The sequence below is a fragment of the Dermacentor albipictus genome, chromosome 8 (genome assembly GCF_038994185.2).
Source record: "Dermacentor albipictus isolate Rhodes 1998 colony chromosome 8, USDA_Dalb.pri_finalv2, whole genome shotgun sequence".
In the NCBI taxonomy this organism is placed as follows: domain Eukaryota; kingdom Metazoa; phylum Arthropoda; class Arachnida; order Ixodida; family Ixodidae; genus Dermacentor; species Dermacentor albipictus.
The window spans coordinates 4,606,805-4,625,081 of record NC_091828.1 but is presented as its reverse complement, the minus strand read 5'-3'; the positions used below and the strand labels follow the sequence as shown (position 1 = coordinate 4,625,081).

Below are 18,277 nucleotides of genomic sequence, written 5' to 3'. Positions count from 1 at the left end.
AGTTCCCCTTGGTGTTTGTGTTGCAAGTGTTTTACTCGGAGGAGAAGACTTTAAAACGGAGTTTCTCGTACGACCGCGGTGCACTCATGATGTGATTCTCGGTATTGACTTTCTTCAGGATTGAGGTGCATCCGTTAACTGTGGCACATGCGAAATTACTTTGAATAGCGCGCTTCTCGCCACCCTTGCCGACACATCCTTACCAGAGAAAAACTATTGTGTTGTCTGGAAGGATTTGTTGCTTACGCCTCGGTCGCTATCACGTGTATCGGACGTGTGTACTGATTATATCAGCGCGAATGCGCATCTGTGATGCGCAGTTGTACAGCGCGCTGCATTCATGTCTTTATAAGCCACGCTCTCAATAAACCTTGGTTCTTTCCTGCACAGACCATGCTACTGTAAGCTTCGTCTCCCTTGGCACGTTACATGGTGTCAGAAGTTGCTGCGCTGCCTGTCGATGCCTGAGGGGAACCGTTGCCGCGAAGAACGCGTTATGGACCTGCTGAAAGCACCACAGCCATTGCGGCTGACGGGTAACGTCACGGAAAACCGGAAGCGTTTCAAGCAGAAATTTGAGTTATTTCTGCAGGCAACGGCGGCAAAGGACCAGGCGAAAACGGAACCATCGAAGGCAGCCCTCCTGCTGAGCATGGCGGTTGACGACGCGCTGGACGTCTTCAACAACTTCCAGTTCGCGATAGATGAAGACAAGACCGACTACAGTACAGTGGTGAGAAAATTTGATGCCTATTGCGCCGAAGTGAGCAATGAAGTGCGCGAGAGATATGTATTCCGTTCAAGAAAGCAAGCGGAGGGAGAACCATTTGAAAAATTTTTTCGTGACCTGAAAAAGCAAGCAGCGCAGTGTAATTTTGGCGTTTTGCAAGAATCCATGATAAGGGACCAGATCGTATTTTGCACGCACGATCCTAGACTACGGGAGAAAATGCTTCGTGACAGCCAACTGTCTTTGCAAAAAGCAGAGCAAATGTGTAAAGCAGCGGAGACTGCAGCACAGCGAAACGAAGTATGGCGTAGCGGGGAAGACAGAGTCGATGCCGTATCGAGGCGCACGGCGCCACCCTCAAGAGAGCGGAAGCAAGGAAAAGAACAATTTCATGGCCGTAAGTGCAACCGCTGGCACAAACCGAAGCAATGCCCAGCGTTTGGAAAGAGGTGTCGTTTGCGCCACAAGCTGAACCACTTCGCAAGTAGTTGAGCGTCAGCGCTAGTCAGCGCAGTAAAAAAACAGCAAGACGATGGCTTCGACATTCTCGAGATCACGACATCTAGTCGCGAAAGGGATTGGACGGTTAAAGCCCAAGTTCGCAATCGCGAGATAAGCTTTAAAGTGGATACGGGGTCGCAGGCAAGCCTGTCTCCCATGTCAATTTACCGCCAACTGAGGGGAGCTGAAGAGTTGAAGCCAACGAATTCGGTGCTGAGGGCGTATAACGGCGGTACCATAGCGTGCTATGGAACGTCTACGCAGGAAATAAGGCTTCGTAATACTTCTGCTAAGGTTACATTTTTTGTTGTGAAAAATGGCCGTCAGGCCATACTCTGGCTAGAAGCTAGTGAGGTATTGGGGCTGGTCCAGCGTAAAGTAGGCGCCGTAGACAAAATTTCCTACGACGGACTTCTCAAGAAATTCAGGCATGTCTTCGAGGGCCTCGGTTGTTTGCAGCAGGCATACAGCATGGTCCTGCAACCTGAAGTGGTGCCAGTCGTGCAACCAGCTCGACGAGTTCCTTTGGCACTGGAAGAGCCTCTAAAGAAGGAACTTGAAAGAATGGTGCGTGCGGGCATAATTGTCAAAGTGAACGAGCCTACCGACTGGGCCAGTCCTTTAGTTCTGGCAAAAAAGAAAGATGGCACACTACTCGTGTGCATGGACCCCAGAGCTGTGAACAAGTAGATAAAGCGGCAGCATTTCCCGCTTCCTAGGCGCGAAGATTTGGAAGCCCGTTTAACCAATGCCGCGTACTTCAGCTGTCTTGACACGAACTCCGGCTATCATCAGATACCGCTTGACGAGCGCACATCTAAAATCTGCACTTTTCTTCACCGTTTGGGATATACCGTTTTCTGCGTCTGCCCTTCGGCATTTCGTCCGCACCTGAGGTATTTCAACAAACCATGAGTCAAGTATTCGAGGGCCTACCTGGGGTGCTGGTATACATTGACGACATTTTAGTTTGGGGTTCCAGTAAAAAAGAACACGATGAACGGTTGGCGGAAGTGCATAAGGCTGCCGAGAAAGCAGGATTGACTTTCAACGCGCACAAATGCAAGTTCGGTGTGAAATCAGTCAAATTCCTTGGTGACGTCATAAGCCGAACGGGCATATCGCCTGACCCAAAGCTTATCGAAAGCCTGGCGAACATGCCGACACCAACGTTCAAGACTGACGTCCAGCGGATGCTGGGAGTGCTGAACTATTTCAGCAAATTCGTGCCACGGTTGTCCGAGCGAACGACGCTTTTACGAGAGCTTATCAAGTCCCGCGCAGAGTTCCAATGAACAGAAAACCACGCGAAAGAGTGGCAAATCTTGACGCAAGATTTGACTACCACCCCCCTGCTTGCAATCTTTGATCCGCAACGAGAAACTAAGATAACGTGCGACGCATCAAAGGAAGGTGTTGGTGCAACATTATTGCAAGGCTACAATGGTGAATGGCGACCGGTAGCGTATGCATCTCGTGTATTAACCCGAGCCGAGCAAAGCTATGCACAAATTGAAAAGGAGGCACTCGGAATTTGTTTTGGCTGTGAAAGGTTTCACGAGTTTGTGTACGGAAGAAAAGTGCTTATCGAAACAGACCATAAGCCGCTTATAGCGATCGCGCAAAAGGAAATCGCCGACATGCCACTGCGAGTGCAAAGATTCTTTTTGCGGCTATTAAAATACAACTTTGTCTTGCAGTACATTCCCGGGAAACAGCTAGTTCTCGCTGACATGTTGTCACGCTCAACGGCTGACCAGGGCAAAGATCAAGTTGGCACCACTTCTGGTACCACCGACGACGTGGAGATCCATGCGGTGCAGTCCTTGGGCTACATGGTCACTTCCGAAACGCAGCGGCTACTGCAGCAAGAAACGTCTCGTGACGCATACTTACAGGCCGTGAGGAAGAGCTTAACAAGCGGGCAGTCGGTGACCGGGGGAACTCAAGCCTTTTGCGAAAGAGCCGTCAGTCGTTAATGGAATAGTGTTGAAGGGCTCGAAAGTTGTAATACCGAGGAGTATGAGACAAAGCATCCTGAACAGGATACATGCTGGCCACCTCGGGTTGCAAAAGTGCAAAGAGAGGGCCCGAACTCTCGTATTTTGGCCCGGTCTGAACGGCGAAATAGCTGCCCTAGTAGAAAGCTGCGCAACCTGCCGAAAGTACGCGTACAGGCAACCGCATGAACCACTTTTAATGCGGCCAGTTCCAAAATGTGCTTGGTATAGGGTCGGCGTAGATATCTTTTCTTATGCTGGAAATTCGTACGTAGTTGCTTACGACGCCTTTTCAAATTTCCCTGAGGTTGAGAAACTTGACGACACAACTTCAGCAACTACGATCGCAGCCCTTAGCGCCATGTTCGCCAGGTACGGCGTACCTGTAGAAGTTTGCACGGATAACGGGCCCCAGTTTTCAAGCCATGAATTTGCCAGATTTGCCAAAACATACGATTTCAAGCATGTAACATCCAGCCCCCGTTATCCGCAGTCGAACGGCTTGGCTGAGAAAGGTGTCTAAATCGTAAAGCGCATCCTGAAAAAGACTCGAGAGGTGAGGGAGGACTTCTGGCTGGGTTTACTAGCCTATCGCTCAACCCCACTGGAAGATGGGCATTCTCCGGGTAAGCTTCTGCAAAGAAGGCGACTTCGTTCTAATCTTCCTGACTTCGGTAGGGTGTCCCGGACCCCTGTGAGGAAGCGCCACCAAGCCAAGGCCGGGAGGCCTTTGCCAATACTGCACAGAGGCACGAAGGTGAGGCTTCAGGATGCGACTGCGTGGTCCCCGAAAGCGAAGGTCGTTGGTGAAACTGCTCCACGTTCCTATTTGGTACGAACGCAAGATCGACGTGTTCTGCGGCGCAACCGCCGACATCTACTTAGGACTGGTGAACTGTATAGCAGTGAAAGTGATGACGACTGCGAGGAGATTCCACCATGTGAAAGCTCTGGTGCACCGGCGCCTGCAGCACCAACTGAACCAACAGCGCAAGCCACCGAGACGTCATCTCTAGAAACAGCCGTAGGATCAAAGCTACCGGCAAGTGACGGCGATCCTTCGCCTGGCATCCAACCGACGCATGCTACTAGAAGGTCGACTCGTGTCGTCCGGCCTCCCCAGAAGCTTCATTATGATGAACATTTCCAGCAAGTGTCATAAGTTTTGGCAAATGTGTATATGTATCTAAATCTGTTTTGTTTGTTTCCCGAGGGAGGATGTATCGGACGTGTGTACTGATTATGTCAGCGCGAATGCGCATCTGTGATGCGCAGTTGTACAGCGCGCTGCATTCATGTCTTTATAAGCCACGCTCTCAATAAACCTTGGTTCTTTCCTGCACTGACCATGCTACTGTAAGCGTCGTCTCCCTTGGCACGTTACATCACGTATCGCATTCGATTTCGCTGCTGCAGACCTTTCATCGTTCGACACGCAAGTCCAGCCAATTACACCGAGCTGCGTAAAGAAAGATGCACCTGCACCACGCTCTCGCGTGAGAGTAGTGAGTGGCGCCTCAAATTTGTGGGCTTTCAATTGTTCTTGCGTCTCTGCTGTTCTCCCGCGTGATATGAAGCTCGCTGGATTTGACGAGATTACTTACAGCTCCATTACAGTTCTAAGCAAGGAGGTGCGGTCTCATACTATCGATGCCCATCGAAGCACATCTGAAGAGCAGATCCTGCTGATGATAAACAAGGCACTGCCCTCACATGAGCGCCATGCTCTCGAACAAGTTTTGTGGGCACATGTTTCTGTGCTCGATTTCGCATAGGGCGACAAGCAGGCTTCACTCCCGCGTTCTCGTGCTCGCCACAGAATTCACACCGGATCGGCGCACCCCATTCGGCGAATACCTTACCGCGTTTCTTCAACAGAGAGGACAGTTATCACTGAACAGGTGAAAGACATGCTATGGAAAAGTGTTGTTCAAGAGTCCTCTAGTCCGTGGGCAGCCCGGTAATCTTGGTAAAGAAGGACGGATCGTGGAGGTTCTGCGTTGTATACAGGAAACTGAATGCGGTCACCATAAAGGATGCGGTCACCATAAAGGATGCGGTCACCATAAAGGATGCGGTCACCAATAGAATGCGGTCACCATAAAGGCTTAACCAAGCTAAGCCTGGCCATTTTTATGCGAAGCATACTAGCCGCACAACCACGCTCTTCCTTGGTGCGCCGCGCGCGGCCGCGTAGCTGCCATATGACGTCATAACAGCTGCAAAAGCGGCGGCTCAACTCGTGCGCTCGCTTGCGGCCGCGTAGCTACATAGCCGGGTCTCAGCTCGTGCGCTCGCCTGCATGAGTTGTTTCTTCGTCTAGCCGAACCAAATATAGCCAAGCAACAGCAGTTCACCAGGCTAAACAGTGGTTCAACAACTAAAATAAAGGCTAGTATGCTTCGCATCCTGGGCTTAGCCTTAGCTAAGCCACAGTCATTTTTTTTATCTCTTTTACGCACGCCCACCGCTAAGCTTCATTGACACTATACTACAGTTTGATTTCCACAGCGAGTACTCTATTGCGAAGACGCTTTGTCTTGCCGAAGGAGCCCGGCGTATTGCTCGCCTTCGTAATGCGGCATCGCAACACCGATCGAAAGAGCGCTATGACAGCCGACACCAGTCTGTCTCGTACCCTAAAGAAGACTTTGTGTGGCTGTGGAGTCCAGAATGTAAACATGGCTTCCGCGAAAAGTTTTTACCCCACTACACGGGCCCATTCGTCATTGTAGATCGCTTGATTTGCGCACGTGGTGACACGCTTGACGTCCGCTGCTCGTCGGTCTAGCCGGACCCAGTTAGTACAAGTTGCTCGTCTTAAGCGGTTTAACCCTACGCTTTCCGAGTGATTTGGACTTGCCCAGCGGGCTTTGTCTGGCAACCGGGGGTTGCTACGGCATGAGCCTGGCGAGGCGAAGACGAAGACGTTAGCTGGCGCAGCCTCGGGACACCATCTTGACTTCACCATCAATCTCGTCCCTTAAATAAAGCTGGTTGAACATTAACCGTAACAATGTTGCTTTGAGCGTATTGCCATGCCACACTTCATGAAATTTAAAGAGCGAGTTATACACTCCAACAGAGAAACGCAAGGCGACCGTCCTGTCATATGTGTTCCTCTCTTTGAATCTGTTTGGTGCCATTTACTTTTTCTTGTTTTACCCTCGTTGGTGCTGCCTTTAACAGCTTGCATGCTTGTTACCTGACACTGTTATTACTCAGGTGAGTGTTACATGGAGATATTTTGGTATTCAAAGTGATAACGAGGATGTGCTGCACGTTGGATTCTCTGGTCAGCATATTGCCGGCTATGCTGCTGCTTCCACCATGCGCATATTACTTTCATAAATCAACTCCTGCTTTTTTTTCAAATGCTACAAGGTTTATTGACAGTTAGCGGTTTAGCGGGTCCAGTGCAGAAGGCAGACGAGCAGTCCCAGCCAAAACGATAGCGAGCCAAAGCAGCGTCAGCGACCCTCTGGTCTTCATCTTCCTCACTTCAGGAGCCATGCGGCCGCAGTATCGTTTGTGCTATATTGGTCATTGTAATGGTTCCCCGATAGAAGAGTAGCCATCCTGATGACTCAGGGTGACGACACTATAAGGGGAACATAATAAGGTTTAACCCGGCTGGCGTGCACTGTGTCGGAACCGTGACGCTTCAGGTCGTCCGATGGAGCCAGTGGTTCGACCACAGCTTACAGCGGATGTACAGGGTCCGGGGCAGGCACGTACCCAAAGGAGGGGGGGGGGGGCGGCCCCCTGCCCCCATCAAAATTAAGCGGCATAGCCCCTCCCCCCCCCGCACCCTATCCGCCCACGCCCCCACCACCTTCACATACATTGCTAAAGCGCCGACAAATCAATCTACTCGGCGGTCAACATTTTGGTGCCTTTTACAGCGAAAGCAGTGTATGACTAACTTCCGTAGTTTTTTTTCGGCGTCCGTTAACAGAAAAAATCATGATGTGCGCCGATCCTGGTAATAGTGCAAAAAGGGTCCAATGTCAATGGCACATACCCCTGTGGACTCGGGAACGTGTAACGCACCCTTCGAGATCTTCGGGATGGGCCCACGTATGAGGAGCGCTTAACGCCTGCTTCACCTCCGCCGCGGGTGGGCACGGTGATGCAATATCTTCGGTATCAGCCTACGTATGGGGAGTTCTTAATACCTCCTTCACCTCCGTCGGGGATGGGCCCGGTGTTGCAATATTTTCGGGAGCGGCCCACGTATGGGGAGTGCTTAACGCCTGCTTCACCTTTGCCACTGGTCGGTCTGATATTGCTGTATCTCCAGGCCGACCCACAGCGGATGTGAAACACTTTGCTTTTCGTTTGAGAGCTTTGACTGTCAGCTTTCGCTGCCATTCCATCTTCACAGAGTAGAATAGTTGTCAATTTTTTCGCTCCTTCTGGATGGTGGTAGTTATCGGCATCTTCTGGGGTGTGGAGGTCAGTTTTCTCGTCGATTTGGTGCCCACGGGATGAACTGAAGATCAATTCAGTTGTCCCCATCTATTAATGGTATGACGGTTACGGCAACCACCGGACTAAAAAGAGGCTCACAGTGATTAAGTACATCCCATATGAATAATGTTGGATACGTACAGAAACTGAACACTGATAGTGTCAGAACTGCTTTCTCCTCGTGGTCAATAAAACTGGAATTGAGAGGTGTGAAATCACAGGGTCAGAACTGACCCCTTGGGCTGGAGTTGACATACTGCATCGTGATGGAGGAACCAAATCAATTACTTCTCCAAAGTCTGAGTTTCCTAATCCTATTAGCATTGTAATACCGATTATAGACATTTTAATTAAGTAGGTCATTATTCAGTAATCCAGAAAAGAAATAAAGTATGTAAAAAAGGATGCAAGATATAGACGGAAAAAAATTGTGTCATTTAAATAAACTAAATAAGAATACAGAAGAAACGAAGTAAGAGACGTTAGTTTTAGAAAGAAAAGAACGAGATAACAAATTCAGGCATTCGCACACTTGAATGAAGGAAGAAAGAAGCGGAGAAGGAATTATTTTCGGTTAGTAGACTTTACAACTTGTGTCAGTTACCTAAGGCAATACCTGAGCTTCTGCAGGCTGTGGAGACTGGTAGAGAGAAAATGGTGCTTTAGCTTGGAAAGAAGAGGCCATGAAGACAGAAGACATCACCAAGACAAGACAGACCGGACGAGAACTGGCAAGGCAAGAGGGCATCATCAACAGAAGACGTAAAAAATTAATGACTGTAAGTCAAGAAAAGAGCAAGACAGCAATAAATATTGTATAAGTATGTAGCAAAGGAAAGAAAGAAAAGAAAAACTGTGTGAGTGAAGACATGAATTATTACTTGTTATTATGTATTGTGTTCATCAATACTTTCAATAAATCCCGCAACCATCCGTTCTCTTGGCTTTGGTTCCTCTGGTGGTTGACTCGCCCCCCCCCTCTTTTTTGTATTACAAAATTATTTGACTACGGTAATTTTCATTTATCTTTCCAATTTGGCAGCCTGCAATACTTAGGTGCAGCAGGCAGGGCTTAGTTTTTATTTTAATTACGTTTTTTATTGCCCAACACAATCTTTATGTCCCCATCTACTGCAGCAGGCAGAAGGATAGTTTATTGTTTTAATTATAGTATTTATTTATAATGCCCAACACAATTTTTATTTCACCGTCTATTCAACGATCACGCGCAACGCTGTTGCTTCGTTAGTTCAACCTTCTTTGTTTAGACTGATGCAGGGGCCAGGAAAGGGATTCGGTTTACAGTCAGCTGGTCTGTATGCTTGTGGAACGAGTTATGAGAAAATGACAATTGCGTTGAACTTTTCCTTTTGCTTCATTATTTCCTCGAGTGACGGCTCGGCGCGACGCTGGCAGATCCTCGGAACCATATATCCGCGATATGGGTTAGATAAGGTCAAAAATAAAATATTGCGAAACAGCGTCCATCATCCGACTTTGCAATAACCGTTCAACTCTTAAGCACTATGACTGTCGCCCGTTAGCTCGTCTAGTTTTTTCCTAATTGTACAGCACTTTTCGGGCGAAATTGGCAACTGGAAAGAAGAGTCGCAAGGAGATGAGAAATTAAGCTATCTACTAAAGGAGAAAGCCAAGGTGACAGCCAAACAGGGAGGAAAAGCGATAACTGTAAAAAATTTATAATCAACATCTTTTTATTTAAAAAGGAAGTAAAGAAAACGCCGCCGGATATGAAGAATAATTCCGTGTGTTCCGAATGACGCTTCTGTAGTTATCAATCGAGCTGCCTGACGCAGCCACTTCCCTGTTGGGCTAATGGGGGTTTTTCGTAACCTACGTGTAGTACCTCTAGAGCCGCAGCGTCGTGCTCTCTACGCGGTTTTACGGGACCCGTGACCACGCATCGTTACGTAACTTCCCAAATAACAACACGAGTCGGTTTTGGCACTTGGCAGAGCAGTAAACGAGGGATCCAAAGGAACTGTGATTGATACAAAAATATTCATTTCTCTGTAATTATTCCAGAGCTAACTCAAAACCGCTACTAGAAATTTTTATTTTGCACTCTTGCTTGTTAACTTGTTCTTGGCAAGGTTCTTCCTGCCCATCTTTCATGCGCGAGTCCATTTGATGTGGTTCGCTGTTTGCCAAGTAAAGAAGTGGCGTATCTCGCAGGCGTACCTGTGAGATACACGTTATTTCAATTATCTTTTGCGAGTTTACTGGTATTTATGGCGAATGGTGGGATTATTCACATTTGTACTAGTAAAAGTACCCTCCCCCTCATTCGCATAGAAAAGTTCCCTTGGGTTAGCCCCCCCCGAAAAGAAATCTTGCGTACGTGCCTGGTCCGTGGTATTGGGCCAGCAGCTTACACGAAATACCGGGAACATGAGGCGCAATCTATAAGCAAACGAGGGAACTGACACAGAAAGTGGTAGTGCTCAGGTCGTTGTCATGCCGATTCCGCTGGTGAGCTTTACCCTCCGCCGGGAAGGTGTGCACCAGTAGGCAACATTTTTCAGTTTACTTGGCTGCTGCTGAAATTGGCCTCAATTTGGTGGAGTCAATTTGGTATGGCAATAATGTATTGAGCGTGCAGACGGCTTCTCGTCCACACCACAAAAAGAAAGGCGAAAAGCCTGTGGTCGCTTGAGTCGTGGCATTGTAAGCGTAGGTTACAAAGGGCCGAACCATGTCCCAGGTGGGATGATGTGATGCGACCTACTTATTGAGCATGTCGCCCAGAGTGCCATTAAAGCGTTGAGCTAATCCGTTGGTCTGACGATTGTACGCAGTAGGTGAGCCGTGGATGACGTGGCACTCGGCAAGCAGAACTCCAAGCACTTGGAAAAAACATCCAAAAGACGCCCTCTGTCGTTGAGGAGTTCTCGATGAGCGCCATGTCCAAGCACGAAATCGCGCATGATGAAGAAAGCAACCTCGCATACTGTAGCGGTAGGAAGGGCTGCTGTCTCAGTATATCGGGTGAGATGGACAACACCAACGATGATCTATCGGTTTCTAGATGTAGTGCTCGGAAGTGGGCCATAAAGGTGGGCGCCAACGCGATACAAAGGTCACGCAGGGCAAAATAAGGGCTGAAGAGCGCCGGTCGATCGTTGCGCAGGAATCTTGCGTTGTTGGCAGGCTTCGCAAGCACCGATATACTTCTGGACAAAGCTGTACATGCCACGCCTGTAGAAGCGTTGGCGCAACCTTTCGCAAGTTTTTAGGACGCCGGCGTAAGCACTCGATCTGTGGGTCGGCATGAAAAGCAACCAGAGTTCGGAGCTCATGTGACGTGGTATTACAAGAAGCCACGTGCAACCTTCCAGTATACAGTTGCGGTGATAGATCAGGTTGTCTGTCACGGTAAAACGAGGGACCTGGCGGCGGAGCGCGTGGGAGGGCCTGGTGGTGGTACAATCCCACAAAATGTCAAGCACGGTAAAAATTCATAGGTCCTTTCGTTGTTCCGAATGCACGGACTCGACGTTGAGCACTAAGAGAGCGGTGTACTGTGCCAAGGGAGACGCTGTATCATCTGGTAGAGGAGAGCGAGGGAGGGCTTCCGCGTTGGAGTGCTTGCGGCCAGACCTTTATGCTGCTTAGATATACACTTGTAGCCGCAGAGCCGAGCGGCCGAGGCGGCCCGAAGGGTCTTTCAATGTGAAAAACCAGCAAAGAGCGTAGTGGTGCGTGATGACGTAAAAGAGTCGTCCGTAACCTTTGTGAGGGTTCGGCTCGCTTAGGTGACAACATACTCGTTATAGCCCGGCTTGGGTTGCGCGAGCACCGCACCAAGGCCCATGCCGCTTGCATCCACGTGTACCTCCGTAGGCGCCCGAGGATAGTATTGCCGGGGTATCAGAGGAGATGTGAGCAGCTGGCGTAGTGTCTAGAATGCGTCATCACATTCAGGAGACAAGTTAGACATGCTGGTGCCAACGATGAGAAGGCGCGTCAAAGGAGCGATAATGGGCGCGAAATTGCGCCCACATCGACGAAAGTAATAACAAAGACCAATGGAGCTCTGGAGGTTCTTTAGGGACATTGGTTTAGGGAATTCGGGGACAGCTCGAATTTTCGCAGGATCGTGGTGAAAGACGTCTTTGGAAACAATGTGGTCCTTGATTGTCAAGTTGCGAGCTCCAGGGCGCATTTTCTTTATATTCAACTGAAGACCAGCGTACTTAAGACATGTCGAAACCTGGTCGAGACGAGACAGGTGCGTCAAACAATTTGAAGAAAACACAACGGTGACATCAAGGTAGCACAGGCAGATGTTCCATTTGAGACCGCGAAGTATGTTATCCATCATGCGCTCGAAAGTATCGGGCGTATTGCAGAATCCAAGTAGCATGACGCTAAATTGATATAGCCCATCAGGAGGGACAAACCCTGTCTCAAGGCGATCGCTTGCGGCCATGCGTACGCGGCCATGCGTACCCAGTTCCTCCACCAAATGCTAAGCGGTTTATTGACGGTTAGCGGGTTACCAGGTCCAGCACAGAGAGCAGCCAAACAGTCTCAGCCAATACTACAGAGCGAGCCAAAGCAGCGACACCGACCCTTTGGTCTTTGTCTTTCCCACTTGAGTAGCCAGGTGGCCGCAGTAGCGTTTGTGCTATTTTCATCATTACGCACATGACAATATTGATCAATCAACCGAGAATTAGTGGTTAGAATCATCGCAATTCTTTCTTATTATTCTCTCTTTAATTATCCCTGCTGCGCTGAGTATTTATTTCGCGATCGCTCACTTCCCTTCCGAGTACCCTAGCTTCAACCCGCAAAGGGCAGCCCATGCTGGACCATCTGCACAAGCGCCCACTCACGCAAAACAACATTTTTGGAACCTAGCCTACACGCAAGCCACTGTGCCGGCACTACTGCGTTATTTAAAAGACACAGACTGTGTGGTAAATTGCGACTGTACACTGTGTGACGAAGAGTGTATTGTTGCGTCTCAATACGGCAATGAACATTTCATGGACGCATACCACGAGGCACCCCCACCCCCCCGCCATTTATCAGCGCCTATCCAGAAGTCGACGCAGAGTTGACGCCGAATGTTGACGAATCAAGAAAAGACCCCTCTACCTGAACCTTGCAACCTGATCTAATTAATGAAAAGGACCAACATCAAATGCTATCGAGGGAACGGCTTCGGCCTCTGATTCCCACATTTTGCGGAACGGTGGAATGGTGTGCTATTAAGGGCGGGATTTTGCGACCCATTCGACAGTTGTGATCGGCTGCGAAACTCTCATCAGATTTCATAGTCTAGTCACCTAGGGAAGAGGATGGTATTAAAAGCGGAGACTTTTCGTGCAGTGAGGCGGTGATGACGTGTCCTGATGTGAACTCAGACATTCAGTATGCTCCTATATGGAGTGGGCTGCCGCATCTGGAGCCAGTATCATTAGGGTTGATAATCCCTTTCTTCTTCATTCCTACTACATGTCGTACTCGTCGATGGGCTGGGTGGACTCCTGGCCCAAAAGCCAGCTGAAGCCGGAACAACACGCATCGCCTTTGCAGACTCTGTGGGAGCGCCCACGGAAACAGTTCTGTAGTGTTTATGTGTGCGTGCTTTTCTCTTCTTTTCGCAGTATTTTTCTCGCGTCTATCTTATGCCTTTGGCCGCCGCCCACTACATGACAGCCCACCAGAGGTAATCTCTTCTTGACAGGCCAGCCTTACCTTTGCTTTTCTCTTTACTTTCCCGATCAATATCAACCAACTTGCCCAACTTCAGATTGTGCCTACATATGGCAAGTGGAAAGTGAAGGCATATTGACAATAACGTTACATTAGTTGGTACATTGTTGTATATTTGTGAAACATCCTTGTGTTTGAATGCATCGGAGCAAGCCTTTGAGTGGCTTGCTCCGATGGCTGATCCCCGTAAAAAAGTCGCAGTTTCGGCCGAAGGGTGAAGCATCGATGGGGAGAGCAAATTATGAAGCAGCCATACGAAGTAAGGATGGTACGATTGTCGGCCCTATCAAGTTGTAAGCTTTCGTTTGCTCACTTAATTAACAAGCGTGGCTATGAACACAAAGCACTCCATAACTTCGAATACCCACTGTCAAAACGCTGGCGTGAGGAAATGCGAGAGCAGCAACTCTCTATAGCTTCAACGCTAAGTGAGCTCCGGGAACGCAACACGTACGAATGTACGAGACGCAGGCGAACCTAGACCCTGCCCCCAACGTAGAACATTCTAAAGATAAGGCCGCGCGACCGCGTGGAGCCGCCACATGCACAGTTGCAACAGAAAGCCGGCCGCCTTCTCTCCCCTCCCCCTGGTGCCTCACAACATTGGGTTCCTGGCGCGCTTCGGAAGACCGTGTGCTTTCTCTCTGTTTTCGCCCGTTTTGCGCGGGCCCGCGTTTGATCCCCGATCGTCGTCTCCTCTCGCACATTTTCACTTGCACATACGACGTAGGGCGCGGGGCGACGATGTTATTGCTCTCGCACTTTATGGAGAACCCCACGGTGACGCTCACTGCAGAAATGCGCTTGAATTGTTCATTTAATTGCTATCGCAAAATGGCTGTCACAATAAGCTATCGGAATAGAAAGCTGCGTCTAGTCAAGTGAGATGGAAAACATCATTATCAGGATTGATGGATCATGCTTATAACGGCGCGTTTTGTGGACAGGACACAGAAAAAATGCACACATGACAGTCGACGAACACCAAGTGAGCTTTACTGCGGAAAAAAATCACACGAGCAGCAGTTGCTGCTCAGAAACGTTAGAAACTACATTGCCACAGCGCACTTTGTCAGCCCAAAAGCAGATCATCATGTGCCACTTCACTACCGAAAGTCCTAATCTGCGCAAGATTGATGACACATTTTTAACCATGCTATAACGCATTCTACGGTCTCCATATCCGCGGTCCTCCAATGCTTATTGCGGAAATAGGTCCCTTTTCTTGATAAATTAAGTGACGCAGTGCTAATGCAAACTTCTCTTTTTATATACAGAATGCTTCAAACAATTCCCTCTCTTTTTGAGCATTGAAACTTCCGAGTATAAAAGGCAACACGTGGAAGTACACCAGAGTACATGGGCACCTTTTGCAATGGTCAGCCAAGTGACACCCTGCTACGAAAGCGCGCACATTTGCTTGATGCTCCCTCAAACAGTCAATGTCTCAACGACCAGTATGCCCGACATAACATTGCGGCATACAACCTCCTGTGCCGCATGTTTTCTTGCGCGCTTTTGCGAAGTGCGTGCAATGTTCACTGCACGGAACTTCTGATTCGATTGTCAAATTACGCAAGACACAAATTACCTAACAAAGGCGCAATGCTTTACCTTATGCAGATCCTTCCTGCAAAGACAAGGGATCTGCATTGGGTCATGCATCGCGCCTTTGCTAAATAATTTGTATCCTGGATATTGTGACAATCGAATTGAATCAAGCGTTGGGAAAGCATCAGTGGTAAAGGTTTATAGATATGTAGATGATTATCGTCTTATCATGCGTGGTGTTAGAGAGGACACGGAAAGCCTTTAGGTTAGACACATGCTGGATAGGTTTAAGGCCAGTTGCGGAGGGCTGAAGCTAACACATGAATTTCCATTGAACAGGGAGTTTCACCTTCTGGACTTGCGCTTGATGCTTGGATATGATGCTGTGCGCTGGATATATCAGCCAAGATCAAAAAAGGGTTTATTGAACCATCATTTGGCCCACTCAAAACTTGATATGAGAGGCATCGCATTGAGTTGTATTAGATGCGCCCTCGAACGGTCATTCGAGCACTAAAACTCTGAGCGTGAACAGCCAAGTTATGACGCTCCGGCTAAGGGCTTTTCCTAGTGAAACCATCGCGTCTGCTGTAGAATGTCTTATTGGTGAAGTAGAGACAAGTGCACGGAGTAGAGGAGCTGAGAAAGAACGGCCACGTTAGACTGCGGTGGTGCCTTTTTTGCCTAACCTCTCCACCGCTTGAAGAAAATGGCCGGAAAGAATGGCGTTTCCATAGTATTCTCTGCCCCTGAGAAACTGGCACCTATATGCCGTGCAGTGAACTGTGCACGCACTTCGCAAAAATGCGCAAAAAAGCATGTTGTGCCTTTTGTAAGCTGCCAAAGGAGGTCGTATACCGCATTCCACTCTCTTGTGGGAAATGTTACGTCGGCCAGACTGGTTGTTCTGTTGGCGACTGCTTGAGGGAGCATCGAGCAAGTGTGCAGGCCTTCATAGCGGGGGGTCACTTGGCGGATCATTGCAAAAGGTACTTGTTTACACCAGTGTACAGAGGCACTTGTATACTCAGAAGTTTCAAGGCTCGAGAACAGAGGAAATTGTTTGAGGCATTTTGTATAAAAAAGAAGGAGAAGGTTGCATTAGCACGGCGTCATTTAATTTACCAAGAAAAGAAGATATATATTTGCACAATAAGCATCGCGAATCCGCGAATATGAAGATCGTAGAATGTGTTATAGCGTGGTGATATATGTGTCTTGACTATTGCGCAGATCAGGACTGTTAGTAGTGAAGTGCGACATGATGATCTGCTTTTGTGCTGACAAAGTGCACTGTGGCAATGCTGTTACTAATGTTACTGCGTAGCAACTGCGGCTCATGTAATTTTTTCCTCAATAAAGCTAATTTGCAGTTTGGTGTCTGTCCTGCGCGTATTCTTTCTGTGTCCTGTCTGCGAAACACGCCGTTATAAGCATGTTCTATCAAGCGCGTAACCAACTAGCCCATCTAAGCCTGTTAATCATCACCAGCAATGGCACAAACCACCGTAAGCAAGCAGAAATGCAGTGGCTGAATATGAATGAACAAACGAATGAAAGAAAGAAAAAAAGGAAAGAAGGAATGAAAGACATAACGAAAAAGAAGAATTGCCTAAAGAGCAAAGAAAGAAAGAACGAAAGAAACGAAGAAAGAAGGAAACAAAGAGTGAATGAAGGAAAGAAAGAAAAAATATACCTTTAGGTAGTGCATTAAGTACTCTCATGTGTCGCTGAGGAGGTCGACCTCCAGCGCTACACCGTTTACTTCCCACTGATGTTCCTTATGCCTTCCAAAGAAGTTTGACCTGTCGAATGGTATAACTTAATGCGCTACCACGTGCGCAGCAGTCTTTCGCCTTCACGTGTTGCAGGAGTGTACCATGTTGGCGAAATTTTGTTTTATAAATGCAGAGCTATAGCCCTGTTGTTACGCCTGAATACTCATTTTTGTTACGATTGTCAGTCAAGCTGTACATCGGGTACTCGTATTTTCACAAACACTTCGTATCATTTGCTTTCCTGCTGTGAACACACTGCCCTGCAGTATTCTAATATAAACAAAAATAAAATAAGTAATCAAGAAAATAAACAGACAGTGGCATGTATGGCCATTATACTGAGCCACTGCAGTAACAGTTGAAACTGTCAGGGCACATGCAGCGATTGCTCACCAGCAGTCGAAGTTGACCTCGTCGCCCCCCAGGTGGAGGTACCGGTCAGGAAAGACGCGCGCCACCTCGGCGAAGAAGTGCGCCATGAAAACGTACGTCTCGTTGCGCGTCGGGTCCACAGGGCCCAGCTCGCCATTCGGCACGTCGGCTTTGTAGCATGTGGTCAGCAGCTCGGGGTACGCCTGGCCCCACGACAACGTGTGACCTGCAGTTCCACGCAAACAGGCAGGAGTGATAGGTGCTTCGCGTAGCCTTCCTTGTATAGCATTTAATATCTCGCTTTACGTTGTCGCCGACACCTATGAACATGAGGATGTTTAGACTTGAAGACGTCCAAATAGATGCTTGAACGAACCAGAACATAAGGATAAGGCAGCTAGCTACTTGATCACCTCCCACAAAAAAACTACATTTTGTTAGAGTTTTAAGGCAGGAGGAGACCATATTAAAAGTCATAATCTTCAGAGAAGAATACAAAATCTAGCTTTACAACTACCACACATTGTCATTACATGTTGTTAAACAAGGTGTGTCGCAGACTGCTATACTGCATTAGGACATTTTCATACTAAACTTTAAAGAAATAACGTGAATATTAGCAGCAGAAACAGAATAAACAACTACAACTTTATAAATAAAAGATTTACTATAAATAGACACAAAGATATACTTGTAAGTAATTAGGAATGCAATAATAATATTTAAACAACTTCTACAATTATGCGCACACAGTAGCCTAATTACGTAAAAATCTAGACACGGAATTTTAACCCATACTTGCATTGCTGGCACATGCACTGGAGGAATTGCTGGAACGAACTAATATTTTCATTTCAAGGAATATAGTAGACAGTTTTTCAGCTCCTGAATAAACATTTTTGATTTTTCAAATTTATTAATAAAAGCTAGTGTATTCCACAAGGAAATAGTTGAACATAACACTCTTCGTTAGCTGTAGCTAGGGCGAACTTCGCTATGATGAAGGTATTATGCAGTGCTACCCTTGCTGAGGGAGTATCAGTTCGCGATGATTGAGCGATAAAGGAATATGAAATTTGAATGTTAATTTCTTCGAATATGATGCTTCCAAACTAGGGTATGAA

General features: G+C 47.9%; 1 protein-coding gene and 1 long non-coding RNA gene across 4 annotated transcripts in view; one reads left to right on the top strand and one right to left on the bottom strand.

Annotated features, from left to right (window-relative positions):
* Positions 1–18,277, bottom strand: part of LOC135910447 (beta-hexosaminidase subunit alpha-like) — a 274,956-nt gene that overhangs the window by 153,814 nt on the left and 102,865 nt on the right. For all 3 annotated transcript variants that reach the window (XM_065442484.1, XM_065442483.1, XM_065442485.1), the window contains one exon: positions 17,175–17,379. In XM_065442484.1, coding sequence (XP_065298556.1) covers positions 17,175–17,379 — 205 coding nt within the window. The remainder of the gene's footprint in view (positions 1–17,174; positions 17,380–18,277) is intronic.
* LOC135910449 (uncharacterized) lies at positions 392–4,578 on the top strand. Its single transcript, XR_010567073.2, has 2 exons — positions 392–733; positions 2,932–4,578. It is a non-coding gene; the product is annotated as an uncharacterized lncRNA (long non-coding RNA).